Below are 18,641 nucleotides of genomic sequence, written 5' to 3' on the forward strand. Positions count from 1 at the left end.
TGGCAAGTCAGATGACTGGACAGAATATAAAGAATGGAAGAAAATGACAAAAATGTTAATCAAAAGGAAGAAATTGCAGTATGAGACAAAGCTAACCAGAAATGTAAAAACAAATGGCAATTGTTTTCCTACAGGTACTTAGATAGAGAATGAATAAGTAAAGTGAGTCATAGATAGTCATCGACATTTACAGCACAGAAAAAGCCCATCAAGTCTGCACCATTCAAAAACAATCACCTAACTATTCTAATCCTATCTGTCACTTTGCCTTGGCTTTGCAAACGTGCATCTAAATGCTTCTTAAATGTGATGAGTGTTGTTTCTCTGGAGCATGAGAATGGGCAATTAATAATAGATAATATGGAAATGACAGGTGAAATGAATAAGTGTTTTGCTTGTATCTTTTATTCAGAGGAACGAAAAACATCCCCAGTAATTGCTACAAATCAGGAAGTGAAAAGGAGAGAAGAACCTAAGTCCTGATGGGTCCCAATCTTGGCTCATGAAAGAAGTGTCGAAAAGTGTGATGCTGGAAAACACAGCATGTCAGGCAGCATCCGAGAGTAGGACAGTCAACGTTTCGGACATAAGCCCTTCATCGGGAATGTGTGTGGGGGTGAAGGGGGCTGAGAGATAAATAGGAGGGTGGGAGTAGGGGTGAGGGAGGGTAGCTGGGAAGGCAATAGGTAGATAGGAGGGTGGAGTGGATAGGTGGGAAAGAAGATGGACAGGTAGGACAGATCAAGAGGACGGTGCCGAGTTGGATGTTTGGATCTGGGATGAGGTGGGGGGAGGGAAGATAAGGAAACTGGTGAAGTCAATGTTGATGCCATGTCGTTGAAGGGTCCCAAGGCAGAAGAACAGGTGTTCTTCCTCCAGTCGTCGGGTGGCTTGGATTTCGTGGTGGAGGAAGCCTAGGACTTGCATGTCCTTGATGGAGTAAAAGAGGTGGCAAATTAGCAGGTAGCAAATGCATTGGTGCTAACTTTCCAAAATTCTCTGGATTCAGCAAAGGTTCCATTGGACTGGAAAGTAGCAAATCTAACTCCTCTAATCAAGAGAGGGAGGCAGAAACAGGAAACAATAGGCGCGTTAACTTGATGTCTATTTTGTAGGAATTGCTTATTAAAGTTATCATCGCTGCACATTTTGAAAAGCTCAAGGTAAATCAGGAAGAGGGTGCATTGTTTAACTACAGGAAAAATTATATTACATCAATTTCTCAGAGTTCTTTGAAGGAATAACATGTGCTATGGATAAATTGGGGCCTGTATATGTACAAAGCTTGGATCTCCAGAGGGTGTTAAGATGCCACCTTATAGGTTATAGTGTAAAATAAAGGCTCATGGTGTTGGGTAAGATGATAGGTAAGATACAGGAGTCTATATTGAGGTCTGAACTTTCAACATCTTACAATGCACATCGAGGACGTAGATGAGCTAAGTGAAGGCATGTTTGCTAAATTCACAAATAATGCCAAGACGGGCAGGAAATTATGTTGTGAAGATGATATAAAGCTGATGCAGACGGATATAGATGGAGCGAGTGGACAAAAATCTGGTAAACTGAATATAGTAGGGGAAAATGAAGAATTGTTCACTTTAGCAGGAAAAATGAAAAAGCAGAGCATTACTTAAATGTAAAACAGCAGTCAAATTCTGAGGTACAGAGGGATCGAGGTGTTCTGGTGCACAAGTCACAAAAGGGAACTATGCAGGTACAGCATATAATCAAGGTGGTTAATGGGATGCCATCCTTTATTATTCAGCACATTGGTTAGATTGTACAGTGTGCAGTTTGGTTTCCTTATTTAAGGAAGGGTATAAACGCTCTGAAGTTGCATTTCTATTTGTAGCAGATGTCTGATTTCAGAGCAGATGCTCTTATTGAAATGCAGAAATTTCACATTCATCATGTTCAGGAAGAGGAATTTTTACTTCAACATCATGGGTGGGCATGAACTGTCCCTGACAGCCCTTTTCTCCTCTTCCTCACTAACCCAGCTGCCTGTCCTTCTTCGCATCTCCTTCGACTGGTCATACAATAATCTAAGGGGAATTTTCACTTCTGCATGCAATATTGGTCAAATATTGGTTTGTGCACAATTCTTGCAGTTAGAAAGAAACTCCTCAAATGCTCACCTCACCACTCCCTGTACGCTTTGACAACTTGAAACAGTGGTAGAAAGTAAACTGTACTTCACATCTAAACAACAGCCAGAACAAGTGAACCACTCACTAACCTGCAAGGGTAAGCAGTTGATAATCCTTCTAAATGGAGCAGCTAGGAGTCATTGCTGGTGAATGAGTGTTCAGCTGTGTGAACGTAAGAATACTATTCGGAGCATCGAGTTCCAAAATGTCACCACTGGCTTCAAATTAGAATTGCCCGCTTAGTCATGTCATAATCTGCATTTTTCTAACAACTACTTTCTTAGTGTCTGTGAACACAATCACATTAAAGTGTCCAATGCAACTTCCTCAGATATATATGCATGAACTACTGATGTCATCTTGGGCATCAAACAGCATGCCTAACTCTTCCATTGTACTTATCTCAATCTGAATTGTTAAGGAAATATTTAGTTTCTTATCTCATTTGTGCAGTTTCAAGAACCTCTGCAGAGAACAGCACATTAAAATGATTCTTTTAATTATAGTACAGTTCAAATCCTAAATCCCATATAAAGTCTGTGGACAGGTGGAGGGGTAAAGAAATGCTAGTACTCTTAGCTTGACTTTAAGAAAAAGTGTGTACACAAGAAATTTTGGAATATTTTTCAGGAACATGACGAGAAGCATCAAGAAGCCCCAGCAAAACTGAATTCTATGGGAACCAGGGAAAACTTTCAACTGGTTGGAGTCATACCTAGCAGAAAGGAACATGGCTGTCATTGTTGAACTCAGCCACAAGGCATCTCTCCAGGAGTTCTCCACGTTGTCTCCCACAGGCCCAACTACCTCTAAGCTGTTTCAATGATGTTTACTCCATTAGATATCAGAAATGGAGATGCTTGTTGCTGATCGCACAAAATTTAGCCTCATTTGTGACTCCTCAGATACTAAAGCAGTCAGAGTCCAGATGCAGCAAGACTTGGATAATATCAGGCTTGAATTGATAAAGTAGCAAATAACATTCATACCACACAAGTGCCAGTCAGTGATCAGCTCCTGCAAGACAGAGTTTAACCATTTCCTCTCAACATTTACTGACGCCATCCCTGCTGAAGCCCTACTATCAATATCCTGGGATTACCACTGACCAGAAACTGTATTGGACCAACCATATAAATACTGTGACTATAAGAACATGTCAGTGGCTTGGAATTCTGTCAAAGGAACATCCCCACACTGGCTCCACATGCCTGTTCATCACCCATAATGCACAAGTCTGGAGTGTGATGGAATACTCCCTGCTTGTTTGGATGAAGGCAGCTCAAACAACATTCAAGAAGCTCAATAGCATCCAGCACACAGCAGCCCATCCTTGACAGGCAATTCATCCACTGCATTTATTGCAGATGTACAGCATTGCGTATCATCTACTAGGTGCTCTAAATTGCTCAGGTCCTTCAAATCTTTTCCAAACTCATAGACTTGACCAACTAGAAGGACAATTATTTTTACTAAATCTTCAGAGATGTTGTGACACACCTCTGAAACAGATAAGACTTGAATCCAGGTATCCTAGCTCTAAAGGCAGGGTAACTACCACTGTGCCATAAGAGCCCTCAAAGGGCAGGAGAAACATAGGAACATCATTTGTAAAAGGCCCTCCAAGCTACACATCATACTGACTTCGAACACTGTTTCATCACTGTAGCTGGGTTAAAATTCCTAACAATAATTTGAGCAGAGCTACATGAAAACATGGATTACACTGTTTCATGAAGACGGCTCACCAGCAGCTGCTTGAGACTTAATGATGGGCAAAAAATGATGCTGCAACCAATGAAGCCAAAATCATATGAATTAATGCGAAAAAATTCAAAGTTAAACTTACTGAAAATATTTTACTTGCAAATTCACAGTGATGTAAGAGCTGACTGCACATTATTATGTATAGGCTGTCACAAATGGAAAATATTCTTGCCTATATTAATGTTGTTCAAATTAACAAGTATTAATTAGTTTATTTACCAGCTAAGATCTATATTAACTGTACTCACAGTGACAGTTCTACTAATAATGGAGTACCTGGTTCAAACTATTTAATAGCTCAATCCTCAACTGGTCAGAGAGAGTTCACTAAATAAAGAGATTTACTGTAATCATAGACACCCAATTTTTGCAAGTTTATTAGGAATGTAAAGCATTTTTCTCAAATGAAAGAGGAACTTAATGCTTTTAATTATATGATTCATCTCGCAAATTTTTCTAATTGCTGTACTGCAATTTACCATATTACGTGAAGGCATTTTAAAAGCACTACTTTTTGCATTCTTAGATTATTTTGTAGAATAATAAAATTTTGGCATAAGTATCTAATTATCATTAGAAAGTCTAAATGGAAAAATGCTCCATTTGCTGCAGTGATTGCTCTTCTGTTCCCATCCACTGGTGAAAATCTTTTGCTGATTAATCAGAAACTGTAATAATTTCTTTCCATAGTTAATACAGAATTCCCTTTCCAGTTTTTCATCTTTCATTTCCGCTCTCACATTGCAGATGAGATTTAATTTCCTGAATGCTTCCATTATTTATTCACCTATTTACAACCTCCCTTCAACCCTCAACCAAACATAATTAATTGTAATAACAGGTTCCAGTCCCAACACTTGCAAAAATAAAATACGACCTCCATTAATCAGGAGCACCTCAGACAGCTATACTGATAACATCAATGTCCTGTTCTTTGAACACCAATGCGCATAAATGTTTATGTAATTGACAGATATCTGACTTGTCAAAACACAATTTTAATTACTGAAGTATTTTTTCAAGTATAAAATTTAACTAATTCTTCTAAATATTTAACTTGGATTTTAAAATGCCTAATTTCACAGGCTTAAAAAAAAAAGTGGATTTAGCTTTTGCACAATAGATCAGACAGTACAAAAAAATGATTTCTCCTACTCTCCTGAAAATGCTGAATCTTATTCAAAATGGTAGCAGTCTTGGAAAAGGGGGAGCATTCTTCATGCATCCAAATGTTCAGTGTTCAATAACGGGTTAATTCCTGTTAGACAATAACACAGCTAAACCTGAGGTTGAGTTCTCAGGAAGGGTCACAAGACCCAAAATGTTAACTCTGATTTCTCTTCACAGGTGTTGCCAGACCTGCTGAGATTTTGTAGGCTTGAGGCTGATCAGGAATTCTGAAGGGGAGGGTGGGAAGCGGGTAGCTCTGCGAGTCCCACTCGATCTCAGATCTCACCAAAATCTCAGGCTCCTTTGCAGGGACTGGAGGGAGAGGAACCATTGACCAACTAAAGCCAGGGTCTGAGGCAGCAGCTGCATGGAGAGCTGTGCCAGTGACAACCAGCGTTGGAATGCTACCACAGGGGCCACCCATCTACCTCAACCATTCCCTTCAACATCTCCAGTCAGCAGTGGAACCTTGTCAGTGAGAGAACACCCATGAAGGCTGGTGAATAAAGCCCTACAGTCCACAATAAACTGATCAAACCAAAACTATATAACTCTGTCAGTGCATTCAAGGATGGTGTTGGAAAATTAGGTGACCAACAGAGGAACAAATTTTGTGCTGGGGTCTAGCACCGAGTACAAGAAACAAAAAGAGTTCAATACAACACAAATGGGATTTAATTTATTGAAGCTAGTTTGTACTGCTTAATGCCAGTTTGGCTCTCTTGAAGGAGACATGCATTCTGGTTGAGATTGATGCCAGAACTCATGTAGAGCTGGTTCTAACCTGGGAAAGTGAGAAGAATGGCATAATGTTACACTGAGCATGCTGCTCGGTTGAGGAAACAGAGAGAAGTAATGTGTTCGACTCAGGAAGCCCTTCAGGCAAACTATCAGATTGTAAACAGTTATCGTGAGCAAAGATAGGAGGTCAATGCTGAAGATCTGGAGGCTGGGGCAGACAAAGTTCAATGACCTGACACGACTGGTCATGGTCATGTATACATCATCAAATGTCAAATCCTACCAAATGCATCATTAACATTCAACACTGTTCAATGTAGAACTCCATGGATTACATACCAAGACTGTCAATTACAAATTACATTGAAGATTGACAACTTCAATTGATCTTCACACAATTAGCCCAACTGCAAGCCTCATACCCACGTCTCACTGCTTGCCCATTGCCAGCTATTCAACCATGATAGCCCCTAACAGATTGCACGCCACTCACTGGCACACATGCCTCTCTCTTGCAGGTCAAGATGGCACCAGAGTTGAAATGGTAGGTGGTAAGCAGCAAGGAACAGGAGCACTTGCAATGTTTACGCCCAGAGCAGAGGCAATGCCCCACCATCACTGAAGTGCTCACTGCTGAAACCTTGGAGCGAGGCCTATAGTCAGGCAGGAGCAAAGGATAGTGTGGATGCCAGTTTCCCATAGGCATGAGTTCTGTCACAAAGGACTCACATGAACACTTTGATACAGGAGAAGGCTGATGGGTTTGCATTTGGAAATGTTTGACACATTGGTGGCCATGATAATAAGCATAGAACAGTATAGTACTAACTTGTCACAGAGTTTTATCCAAAGACTTTGGTGCTCGTCTTCTTCAGAGTGGAAGTGGTGGCCAACTCCATCACTACACTTGTGGATCCAACCTTGGTTTTGCCACATAGCTCCATTTCCACTGCAGCATGAATGAAACTATGAGAATGCAGCAGTAGACTCCCAGACTGAAGTTGCAATATGTAACCTTATGACTAAGCAAGCTCAGATCTATGCCATGATTCTTATGAAAGACTGGTGTTGAACGGGGCTTGTAGAAATGTGCAGAAGCTCAGCAGTTTATCCTCCAACATGTTATTAGAATTCCTGAATTGATTTGGGGGAGTGGTAACGGCTTGACGAAGCATGAATGTTCTGACCTCTGTCAGATTGACAACTCTTATCGTCCCACTATTGCCATTTAGCCTGTGTGTTTGCCTGTCAGCTGAGTGCCAGTGAAGGCTACTGTCCATGTCATATTCATGACCTTTGCACCAGAACTTGTCACACTACCAGCTGTTCAAGGACAGATAACCAGAGCACTGGCAGCTTCCCAACAATAAAGGAAGCCTCGATGTATCACATTCACACAGATAAATTACCAATCTCTTCCCACTCAACAGCTGACAAATGGAAGGAGTCATAAATAGCCATCAAGTGATGCTTACTCACCAATCACATTCTCACCAGTGCACAGTTCAGGTTCTGCCAGAACCATCTGGAACCAGAATTCAGCACAGCCTCAATCCACAAATAGATGCAAACATGGAATGACAGGGGAGAGACCAGAATAGCTGCTCTTGACATCAAAGTAGCATTGAACCACATATGGCAATTGCAGCACTAAATAAAACTGAAATCAAGAGGAGTCAAGAGAAATCTTGCAGTGCTGGAATCAAGCGTGACTGAGATGTCTACAGTTTTCAGTGGTTCGCTAAAACAGTCCAGAGTCAGCATTCTAACAATTCTTCTGCACATGTAGGATTTACCAAGACTTCATTTGTGCCTTACACTCAGTTATAAAACTAACAGTGAGTATGTTTGCTGAAACCACCAGGCTGTTTCATTATAATTCGTAGACGTCATCCAATCCCTCTGCCCTGCCCAACTTCACCATTAATACAGCAGCCAATTGCAGCTTACAGTAGAAAATGGGCAATATCCAGGCCAGCAATACAAACATGAGAACAGGACCAACCTAGTCAGGCCTGCCCTACTATTCAATACTATCATGGCTAATCAAACACTTCAATGTCTTTTACCCACCCCATTCCAATAACTCCAAGTGCCATTGGAAAGCAGAAATCTATTAATCTCAATCTTAAACATGCTCAAAAAGCAGAGCTTCCACAGTCCACTGGGCACAGAATTCCAAAGGTTCAGAACCTCAGAAAAGAAAGTCTCCTGACCTCCTAAATGGCACCTCACCACCCCCCCCCCCTTTAAAATTGTGCCCCCTCGTTCTAGATTCACTAGACTAATCTTTCCTACAATACTGCTATCTATTTCTTCCAGTATTTCAAAAGTTTCAATGAAATAATCTTTTTTCCCAATCTTACCTCATAGGACAGGCTTGCCACCTTCAGATCAAACCTGGTGTACTTTCGTTGCTCACCCCATATGGCATTATTATCTTTCCCCAGATAAGGAAATCAAAACTACACAAGAACTCCTGATGCACTCTAACCAAGCTCCTACACAATCGAAGCAAAACTTCAATACTCTTTCAATAAAGGCAAATTCCATTAGCCTTCACATAGCTTGATGTGTGATGGTATGTTACTTGAATCCTAACCGCACCTCGGTGAGGATACCTCGTTTGGACATTGCCCCTACAACTGGACCAACTCATCTTCCAATGAAGAAGAAGCCTCATGCTTCAAACATTGATCTGCATTTTCTCTCCTCAGGTTCCTATTGACATGTATCTTTATTGTTTTTGTTCAGGACCCTTTGATCTTGAGGCTTACCAAATTTTAATTAATCTTTTGGAAAATCTACACACAATCAGAAAAAATTAATTGGTTATTATATTCTTTTATTACTTGATCATTTATTAATATTCTATGTGCAAGGTGTTATGAATAATCCTTAAATAATCAGCGTATTTGAAGATCCTCAGTAAATCCTGCAAGAATTTAGACTTATTATGGGAGAAGTATTTCAATGAAGTTCTTTTATAAATTGGTTTAAGGACTGAAGAACATTCACAACAAATAATACTCTGCCCTCCAGTGTCCTCTAACTCGCCCAATCCAGCAGCCAAATGCATTTTATATGAACATGAAAAGAAAGGCCAAACCAGACTATCAAGCCCTCAAGTAATACAATGTGTGGAGCTTTGTGAACCATCCTTCTCATTATCAAATAGAGCTAAGTCCTGTGGAAGAAAGTACTGATGCAATTCTTCAGAAAATTACTCCAGAAAATTTATCCTAACCCCATAAAGAAATTAATTAATAATGCATTATTAGAGGACCTAACTAATTAATCCACAAATTTCCAATACACCTGTATGCCCAGTTTACCAGGAATTCTCAATTGCTAATAAAATACCCAAAATTATCATATCTACTACTAATCTTTTCAGTGAGATAATAATCTTCTGAAAGAAGTAATGCTTCCTGATGTTTAAACTGATCGAGCACTTTATTGGCCATTCTATAAACTGACAACAATTTGCATTAATATCGCAATTTTCATGTGATTGAATGTTCCAAGTTGCTGCATAATTGTGTTAAACCTCAGTTATGTTCTCAAAGAACACTGTTTATCCAGAATGAGCAGCTCTAACAATAACCACAAAACTGAATTTAATTTTGTGGAAAGGTCTAGAGGTTCGTCAGACCCAGAAATGGTAAAAGTTTTCAGAGAGAATTCACAGAGTACAACCAATCAAATCATAAACCACTGTCACTAATATGCCAGGGGCTCCCAGTTCTGAAACAGCAATAACATATTATTGATCAAGATGTTATTTGAAGACAGAGGCCAAATTGAAGATTTCAGGTTGGCTGTCTGGCAGAAAACAGTACGCATAAATGGGTCTTTCTCTGATTGGCAGATTGTGGTGAATGGAGTTCATTTGGGTTCTGTGCTGGGGTCTCAGTTTTATTTTACAATTTATGCAGTGGTTTGAGCAAAGACAGGTACTTCAGTTGCAGGAACACAAAACATTATTATTTATTCAGTGGATGTGGACTTCAGTGTTGGCCAAGTGTTTATTGCCAATCAACAGCTGATGTTGAGAATGTGTTGGTGAGATGCCTATTTGATCATTTGGTCTGGATATATCACAGTACGGTTGGGGAGGGAGTTCCAGGATTTGGGCCCAGCAACACTGAGGTAGAGTAATATATTTCTAAGGCAGGGCGGTGAGTAGCTTGGAGGGGAAATTGCAGGTGGTGTTCCCATGTACCTGCAGCCCTTCTTCCAGATGGTAGTGGTCATGAGTTTGGAAAGTTCTATCCAAGGAGTCTTGGTGAATGTCCACAGTGCATCTTACAGATGGAAAGGATGTACGTTGTAAAGAGTCAGAGATGTACAGCATGGAAACAGACCCTTCGGTCTAACCCATCCATGCCAGCCAGATATCCCAACCCAATCTAGTCCCACCTGCCAGCACCCGGCCCATATCCCTCCAAACCCTTCCTATTCATATACCCATCCAAATGCCTCTTAAATATTGCAATTACCAGCCTCCACCACTTCCTCTGGCAGCTCATTTCATACATGTACCATCCTCTGCATGAAAAAAGTTGCCGTTAGGTCTCTTTTATATCTTTCCCCTCTCACCCTAAACCTATGGCCTCTAGTTCTGGACTCCCTGGCCCCAGGGAAAAGATTTTGTCTATTTATCCTATCTATGCCCCTCATAATTTTGTAAAACTCTATAAGATCATCCCTCAGCCTCCGACACTCCAGAGGAAACAGCCCCAGCCTGTTCAGCCTCTCCCTATAGCTCAAATCCTCCAACCCTGGCAACATCCTTGTAAATCTTTTCTGAACCCTTTCAAGTTTCACAACATCTTTCTGATAAGAGGATATAAAGATGATACAGATCAGGAGACCATAGATATTGGAATAGAATAAGGCCATTGGCCCATCAAGTCTGCTTTCCCATTTCATCATGGCTGTTATGGTTTCTTAACTCCATTCTCTTGCCTCCTCCCTGTAACCCTTGATCTCCTCACCAATCAAGAACATATATATCGCTATCGTAAATGCATTCAGTGACTTGGGTTCCACAGCTTCTGTGACAATAAGTTCTGGCTGAAGAAATTCCTTCTCATCTCAGTTCTAAGGGGTCTGCCCTTCAGTCTGAGGTTGTGCTCTCAGGTCTGAATCTCTCTTACTATGGAAACATCTTCTCCACACCCACTGTATCCAGGCCTCTCAGAAGACTGCAAATTTCAATCAGATCCCTCCTCATTCTTCTAAGCTCTCTCATTTCAGTTTTCAGCAGCAGGAAGACGGGGAACTTGGACCGGGGAGCTTGGACCAGGGACCTGCCAGGAAAGGTTAGCCACTAATTTAAACCTTTATATTTGACATCGTAAAGCTGAGGTTTCTGGGAAAGGATGGAGTTATTTTCCCCTCAGCTATATAAGTGAGTGTTTTCTAAACCCGAGACCCTACCCTTGTATGGCCTCCCACCCATCCACCTCCTCTAACCTTAAACACCAGGGACACATCAGGTAAGCTTCTCTTCTTTTTTACTTTCCGATAAGGGGACAGGCAGCGATTGGCAGTGCAGGGAGAGGAATGTTTCTCCTGCATGATATTTGAGGTGAGGGACGTCATTAGTATCCCATCCAAGTACATCTGCAGGAAATGCACCCAAGTCTTGCTCCTCCAAGACCACATTAGGGAACTGGAGCAGGAGCTGGATGAACTTCGGATCATTCGAGAGGCAGGGTCTGTGATAGATAAGAGTTACAGGGAAGTAGTTACTCCTAGGCACGAAGAAAGCTGAGTAACTGTTAGAAGGGGAAGAAAACAGTCAGTGCAGGGACCCCTTGTGGCCATTCCCCTGAAAAATAAGTATGACGTTTTGGATACTTCTGGGGGCGGGGAGAATGACTTACCAGGGGCATGCAGTGGGATGCAGATTTCTGGCACAGAGTCTGTCCCTGTTGCACAGAAGGGAAGGTGGGGGTGGGGGGGGGGGATGAAGAAGGAGATAGTTAGGCATTGGGGACTCAATAGTTAAAGGATCAGATAGAAGGTTTGTTGGGAACGAAAGAGACTCACGTTTGGTGTGTTGCCTCCCAGGTGCCAAGATCCGTGATGTCTCGGATTGTGTCTTTGGGATCCTGAAGGGAGTGGGTGACCACCCCCAAGTCATGATCCACATAGGTACCAACAACATAGATACAAAGAGGGATAGGGATATAAGGCAGCATTTTAGGGAGCTAGGGTGGAAGCTGAGAGCTATAACAAACAGAGTTGTTATCTCTGGTTTGTTACCCGTGCCACATGATAGAGATATCAGCTGAGCACGTAGCTGCAGGCATGGTGCAGGAGGAAGGGTTTCAGGTCCATGGATAATTGGGGCTCATTCTGGGGAAAGGTGGGACCTCTACAAACAGGACAGTCTTCACTTGAACCAGAGGGATACTAATATCCTGGGTGGGAAATTTGCTGGTGCTATTTGGGTGGGTTTAAACTAGCTCAGCAGGGAGATGGGAACCTGTGGTGTAGTTCCAGTGCACAGGATGATGAGAGTAGGGAGGGCATGGACAGGACTTCACGGTCACAGGAGTGTGCTGACAGACTCCAGGAGTATTTGGAATTAGGTAAGTGAGCTTGCAGTATCGATAGGTACCTGGGACTTCGATCTTGGTCATTTCTGAGACATGGATAGAGCAGGGTTAGGAATGGATTTACAGGTTCCAGGGTTTAGATCTTTCACTCAGAACAGGGAAGGTGGTAAAAGAGGGGGAGGTGTGGCTTGGTTAGTCAAGGACAGTATAACGGAGTCTGAAAGAACTTTTGATGCGGACTCATTTACTGAGCTGGTATGGGCTGAGGTTAGAAACAGGAGAGAAGAGGTCACACTATTGGGATATTTTAAAGACCTCCGCAAATTTCTAGGGATGTGGAGGAGAGGATTGGCAAATGATTCTGGGTAGGAGTGAAAGGAACAGGATGGTCATTATGGGGAACTTTAACTTCCTCAACATTGACTGGAAATGCTATAAATTGTATGTCGGATGGATCAGTTTTTGTCCAATGTGTGCAGGAGGGTTGCCTGACACAGTATGTCGAAGGGCCGACAAGAGGGGAGGCCACATTGGATCTGGTGCTTGATAATGAACCAAGCCAGGTATTTGATTTAGTTGTAGGTGAGCACTTTGGAGAGAGTGACCATAATTCAGTTACAATTAGTTTAGCAATGGAAAGGGATAGGTACACACCACAGGCCAAGAATTATAAATGGAGGAAAGGGCAATTATAATGCGATTAGGCAAGACTTAAGAGGCATAGAATGGGGTAGCAAAATGCAGGAGATGGGGACAATCGAAATGTGGAGCTGCTTTAAGGAACAGATGTTGCGTGTGCTTGATAGGACTGTCCCTGTCAGTCAGGGAACAAGTGATAAGGTGAGGGAACCATGGTTTACTGTTAAGTGGAAGAGGGAGGCTTATGTGACATTGAGATGAGATTGTTCAGAAGAGGCGATGGAGAGTTACAGATTAGCTAGGAAGGATTTAAGGAGAGAATTAAGAAGAGCAACGAGGGGACATGAGCAGTCTTTAGCAGGTAAAATAAAGGACAACCCTAAAGCTTTCTATAGGTATGTGAGGAATAAAAGAATGACTAGGATAGGAATAGGGCCAGTCAAAGACAGAAATGGGAACCTGTATGTGGACCCTGTGGAGGTCAGAGAGGAGTTAAATGAATATTTCTCATCTGTTTTGACTCAAGAAAAGGAAAATATTGGAGAGGAGAAGGCTGAGATATGGGCTATTAGACTAGAAAAGATTGAGGTTAATAAGAAAGAGGTGTTACCAATTCTAGAAGGTGTGAAAGTAGATAAGTCCCCTGGGCTGGATGGAATTTATCCGAGGATTCTCTGGGAAGCTAGGGAGGAAATGGCAGAGCTTTTGACCTTATTCTTTGAGTTGTCATTGTCTAGAGGTTTAGTACCTGAGGACTGGAGGATTGCAAATGTCATGCCCTTGTTCAAGAATGACCAAGGTAATTATAGACCAGTGAGCCTTATGTCTGTTGTAGGAAAAGTTTTGGAAAGGATTATAAGAGATAGGATTTACAATCATCTAGCAAGCAACAATTTGTTTGGAGATAGTCAACATGGTTTTGTCAAGGGCAGGTCATGTCTCACAAACCTCACTGAGTTCTTTGAGAAGGTGACCAAGCATGTGGATGAGGGTAAGGCAGTTGACGTGGTGTACATGAACTTCAGTAAAGCCTTTGATAAGGTTCCACATAGTAGTCTGTTGGAAAAAATGCAGAGGCATGGGATTGAGTGTGATTTAGCAGTTTGGATTAAAAAATGGCTTTCTATAAGAAGGGAGCATGTGGTGGTTGATGGAAAATATTCAGCCTGGAGTCGGGTTACTAATGGTATGTCACAAGGATCTGTGTTTGGGACCACTGCTGTTTATCATTTTTACAAATGACTTGGACGCAGGCATAGGTGGATGGATTAGTAAGTTTGCAGATGACACTAAAGTTGGTGGAGTAGTGGACAGTATGGAATAATGCTGCAGGTTGCAGGGAAACTTGAATAAACTGCAGAATAGGCTGAGATGTGACAAATGGAGTTCAATGCAAATAAATGTGAGGTGAATCACTTTGGGAAGAGTAAGAGGAAGGTAGAATACTGGATCAATGGAACGATTCCTGGTAGTGTGGATGTGCAGAGGGATCTTGGAGTCCATATACATAGATCCCTGAAAGCAGCCACCCAGGTTGATAGTGCTGTTGAGAAGACATTTGGTGTGTTAGGTTTTATTGGACAGGGAATGAGTTCCGGAGCTGTGATGTCATGCTGCAACTGTACAAAATGCTAATGTGTCCACACTTGGAATACTGTGTACAGTTCTGGTCGCTTCATTACAGGAAGGATGTGGAAGCATTGGAAAAGGTGCAGAGGAGATTTACCAGGATGGTCTGGAGGGAAGATCTTATGAGGAAAGGCTGAGAGACCTAGTTCTGTTCTCATTGGAAAGAAGAAGGCTAAGAGGAGATTTGATAGAGACATACAAGATGATCAGAGGATTAGGTAGGGTGGACAGTGAAAGATTTTTTTCCTAGGATGATGACATGGCTGGTATGGGGAGGCATAACTAGAAATTGAGAGGTGATAGATTTAAGACAGATGTCAGAGACAGATTCTTTACTCAGAGAGTGGTAAGGGTGTGGAATGTCCTGCCTGTCAATGTAGTTAACTCAGCCACATTAGGGACATTAAACAGTCCTTGAATAAGCATATGGATGATGATGAGAGAATGTAGAATCTCATTGATGATGTTAGCTAGTATAGTGACGAAACGTCTGCAAGCAATTTTCCCAGCTCAGCGAGCTAACTTACATACTTAGCAATTCAATGTCAATTCATTTGATGCAAAGTTAAAAATCACACAATACCAGGTTATAGTCCAACAGGTTTAATTGGAAGCACACTAGCTTTCGGAGCGACGCTCCTTCATCAGGTGATTGTACCTGATGAAGGAGTGTCGCTCCAAAAGCTAGTGTGCTTCCAATTAAACCTGTTGGACTATAACCTGGTGTTGTGTGATTTTTAACTTTGTACACTCCAGTCCAACACCGGCATCTCCAAATCATTTGATGCAGGAAGTGTATGGCAAACCGTATTTCCTTCTTCATCGAAGCGTGGTTTCATTACACCTCCATGAACATACTTGCAAGATGGAACCTTACCAAAGATCTGCTTTACAAATGAAATTCATAAATGTAACCAAAACATGAACATTTTTTTTCTTCCATTCTGTTTGATTTTCGCTTTCATACCAAATTATGTTTAAACTTTGACCAATCAATGAGGCAGAGGAAATGGATGAAGACTATCTTAATCTCATAAGAGAAAACACACTGTTGCTTATAATGAATTTTAAAATTCATTTGCAGGATGAGGGCATTGCTGGGTGGGCCAGCATTAATTGCCTATCAGGCATTTGAGAATCAATCACATTGCTGTGGATCTGGAGTCACATGTAGTTTAGACCAGGTAAGGATGGCAGTTTCCTTCCTAAAGAACCGGAAGGATTTTTACAACATTGGTCATCATTAGACTCATAATTCCAGATTTTTATTGAATTCAAATTCCAACATCTGCCATGTCAGGATTCGAAGCCAGGTACCCAGAACATTATCTGTGTCTCTAGATTAACAGTCCAGCGATAATACCACTTGACCATTGCCAACCAATACATTCACACAATATTCTTATTTCAGAGGAGGCTAAAACATTGGAGTAGGCAACGTGACAAAAGCAGGAGGCATTTCGTACAAACATCTTAATATTTAACTACCGACTACACTTTCAGAAACTTGTAAAATATTGGTCTTGATTCACATTCTGTGCAATTGAGAGAGTTTTAACTGAGTTAACATCGCACTGACTAGTTCAGTAGCATCAAAACAAAATCAACATTTACAGATAAGCATGCAGCTAGAAATGATCTAATTTCCACAAACACCTGAGTTAGTTTCATTCACACAACCTCATAACAATTTAATAAGCACTTTAAACAACCAAAGTATAACAGAATAAAATTGCAAATTGAATCTAACACCGGTTTTTACTGTTGATTTGACAATTTGCATATTTATCTTAATTATCTTGTCTTCATTCAGTAATTTTTTTGGCATATGCGCTGAGGTATGCAGGTATGCAAGCCATTATTATTCTTTCCTTCAATGTTCTCAGTTTCATTTCCAGAAGCCATACAGCTCCCTAATACCTCAATGTTTAGTTACTAATACAGCATAGTGAGGTAGGAAGAGATGACTAGCATACAAAGATTGACCTACTGAAGTCCTAGTCTCTATGCAGCTATCAGGAGTTATTAAGCAGGGGTGAGGTGGCTCATTCAGAGCAGAAGGGAATATTAGAAAAATAAAAGTTGCTCAGAGGCAATGTATGTAATTTTTTCAACCTAGTCCCTGACAGCATGACTAATAGTGGTTCAGGAATCTGAATGGCAAAAGATCAGCCTTTACCAAAGTTCTTTAATGGAGCCAGACCATTAGGGTCACACCTTGCAGTACTGTAACTAGTCAGGAGGGAGGGTGGGATAACACCTAGAAGTTCACCATTTTGATAGAATCAAACTAAAGGGACCTTGACACAAGTTCCAATGACAAGGCAACACATGAGGTTTTGAAGCTGCAGCAGCTAAAGGAATGTGGAGGTGGCCGAGCAAGGCAGTTCCTCAGCTCACTCACTCTTACCTGAAAGTCTTCCTCTGAGACCTGAGAGGCTGTAATGAGATAGGTTCATTCAAGTGAGTGTGAAAGAGCACAACCCCTCCAATCAGACTGGTCTGGAGGAAAGTGGCAGATAGAGGCAGCTGCAGAGATGTACTGTCTCCAGATTGGAGACAATGCACCTTAAAGATGCATTAAGTTATCATCGTGGTGGTGGGCCAGTATCAAAAGCAGATCACAAAATGACCTTGCTCCAGAAGTCAATGATGGAGTATTAAACTTAGTAATATTGAAAATGTCAAGCGCAAGACATAGGTACAAACAGTCCCTGAACTAAAAGCAGCCTGTAGATAGTGAGAAAATTGTGAGATAATTGACCACAGTTTCTAGAATTGGTTACCTCAGGCTGGAGTCCAAACATGATTTCACATACATGAGGTGTGATACCAAGTATAACTCAATTGTAGAAAGGTGAGGAGATGCAATTCCAGCCCTTAGATCAACAATTGATAGAGCCACCACTGAATGGGATGTGTGAGTGTTCTTGATGTTGTCAGGAGCAAAGTGGCAATCTACTCACACATGTTACGCTGAGTTGTGTCTGACATCTATTGTCCACATAACAAATGCTTAGATCTAGATTTGAGCAATCAGACAATAATTATTTCTTTGGAAGGAGTTGATATAATATAGTGTTTCCTTGAGGTCAATGTGTCACAAAGACAATATGGCTGACAATGAAAGCCTGGAAACAAATCAATCTTTTTTTTTGACAGATTCAGTAATCCAATATTTGAACCCAGACAGCTCTGCAGTGTGCCAGGGTAATGTTGAGAAATTAAACCTGGACAGTTGGATCTGTCCACCTCTAACTCATCCACAATTTGTTCCATTTAATTGTACATAGAATCTCTAGGTAAGCATTAGAATGGATAGAAAGGCCTTGGCACAAAAAGCAGCACAAGGCTTGCCAGTTCTCTATCATCGGCAGCTTTAGATGAACTTTGAATGATCAAATAAAACATTGGCAGTGGTCTGTAACCAGCTTGCCCTCAATTATTAATGGTTGTGTGAGAGAAAATAATGAGAGAGTTTAGCATTAAATGATTGAATTATAATTAATAGTCCAATATGTTTAAATCATTATATTAGAATTGTACAAAATTGTCTAATCCAACAAAGTGTTACACTGATAAAACTCTTCCTAAGAATGAGGCACAAGAACAAATCAAGATGAACTTTTACTGAAATATTTGGCATTCATTATGAGCATATAATTTCTTCATGACTCTTAATGTCTTGTATGTTTCTTTCAGGAAACAGTTTCTAACTATAGATTTAACTCACCAGTAGGGGATGCTTCCAGGACATGGCCCACGTACGGTCCTTCCCTGAAGAGAGGTTTATTATCATTCTGATCAATAATCGTGATATACAGGGTGGCTGGTCCTTCAAGGAGTTTCCCAGTGGAGTCAGTGATTTCAACTTGCAGCTATTTGAGGTAGAAATGGATCGAGTAAGTTGAATTATTACAGTGACAGAAGCATGCACCAACAATCTTTCACATCAGCAATTTCCTTTCAA

General features: G+C 41.2%; 1 protein-coding gene across 1 annotated transcript in view; it reads right to left on the reverse strand.

The window, feature by feature from the left end:
• cdh13 (cadherin 13, H-cadherin (heart)) overlaps positions 1-18,641 on the reverse strand; it is a 1,093,774-nt gene that overhangs the window by 503,860 nt on the left and 571,273 nt on the right. The window contains exon 6 of the mRNA XM_060837989.1: positions 18,405-18,549. Coding sequence (XP_060693972.1) covers positions 18,405-18,549 — 145 coding nt within the window. The remainder of the gene's footprint in view (positions 1-18,404; positions 18,550-18,641) is intronic.

The sequence above is a fragment of the Hemiscyllium ocellatum genome, chromosome 17, assembly GCF_020745735.1.
Source record: "Hemiscyllium ocellatum isolate sHemOce1 chromosome 17, sHemOce1.pat.X.cur, whole genome shotgun sequence".
In the NCBI taxonomy this organism is placed as follows: Eukaryota; Metazoa; Chordata; class Chondrichthyes; order Orectolobiformes; family Hemiscylliidae; genus Hemiscyllium; species Hemiscyllium ocellatum.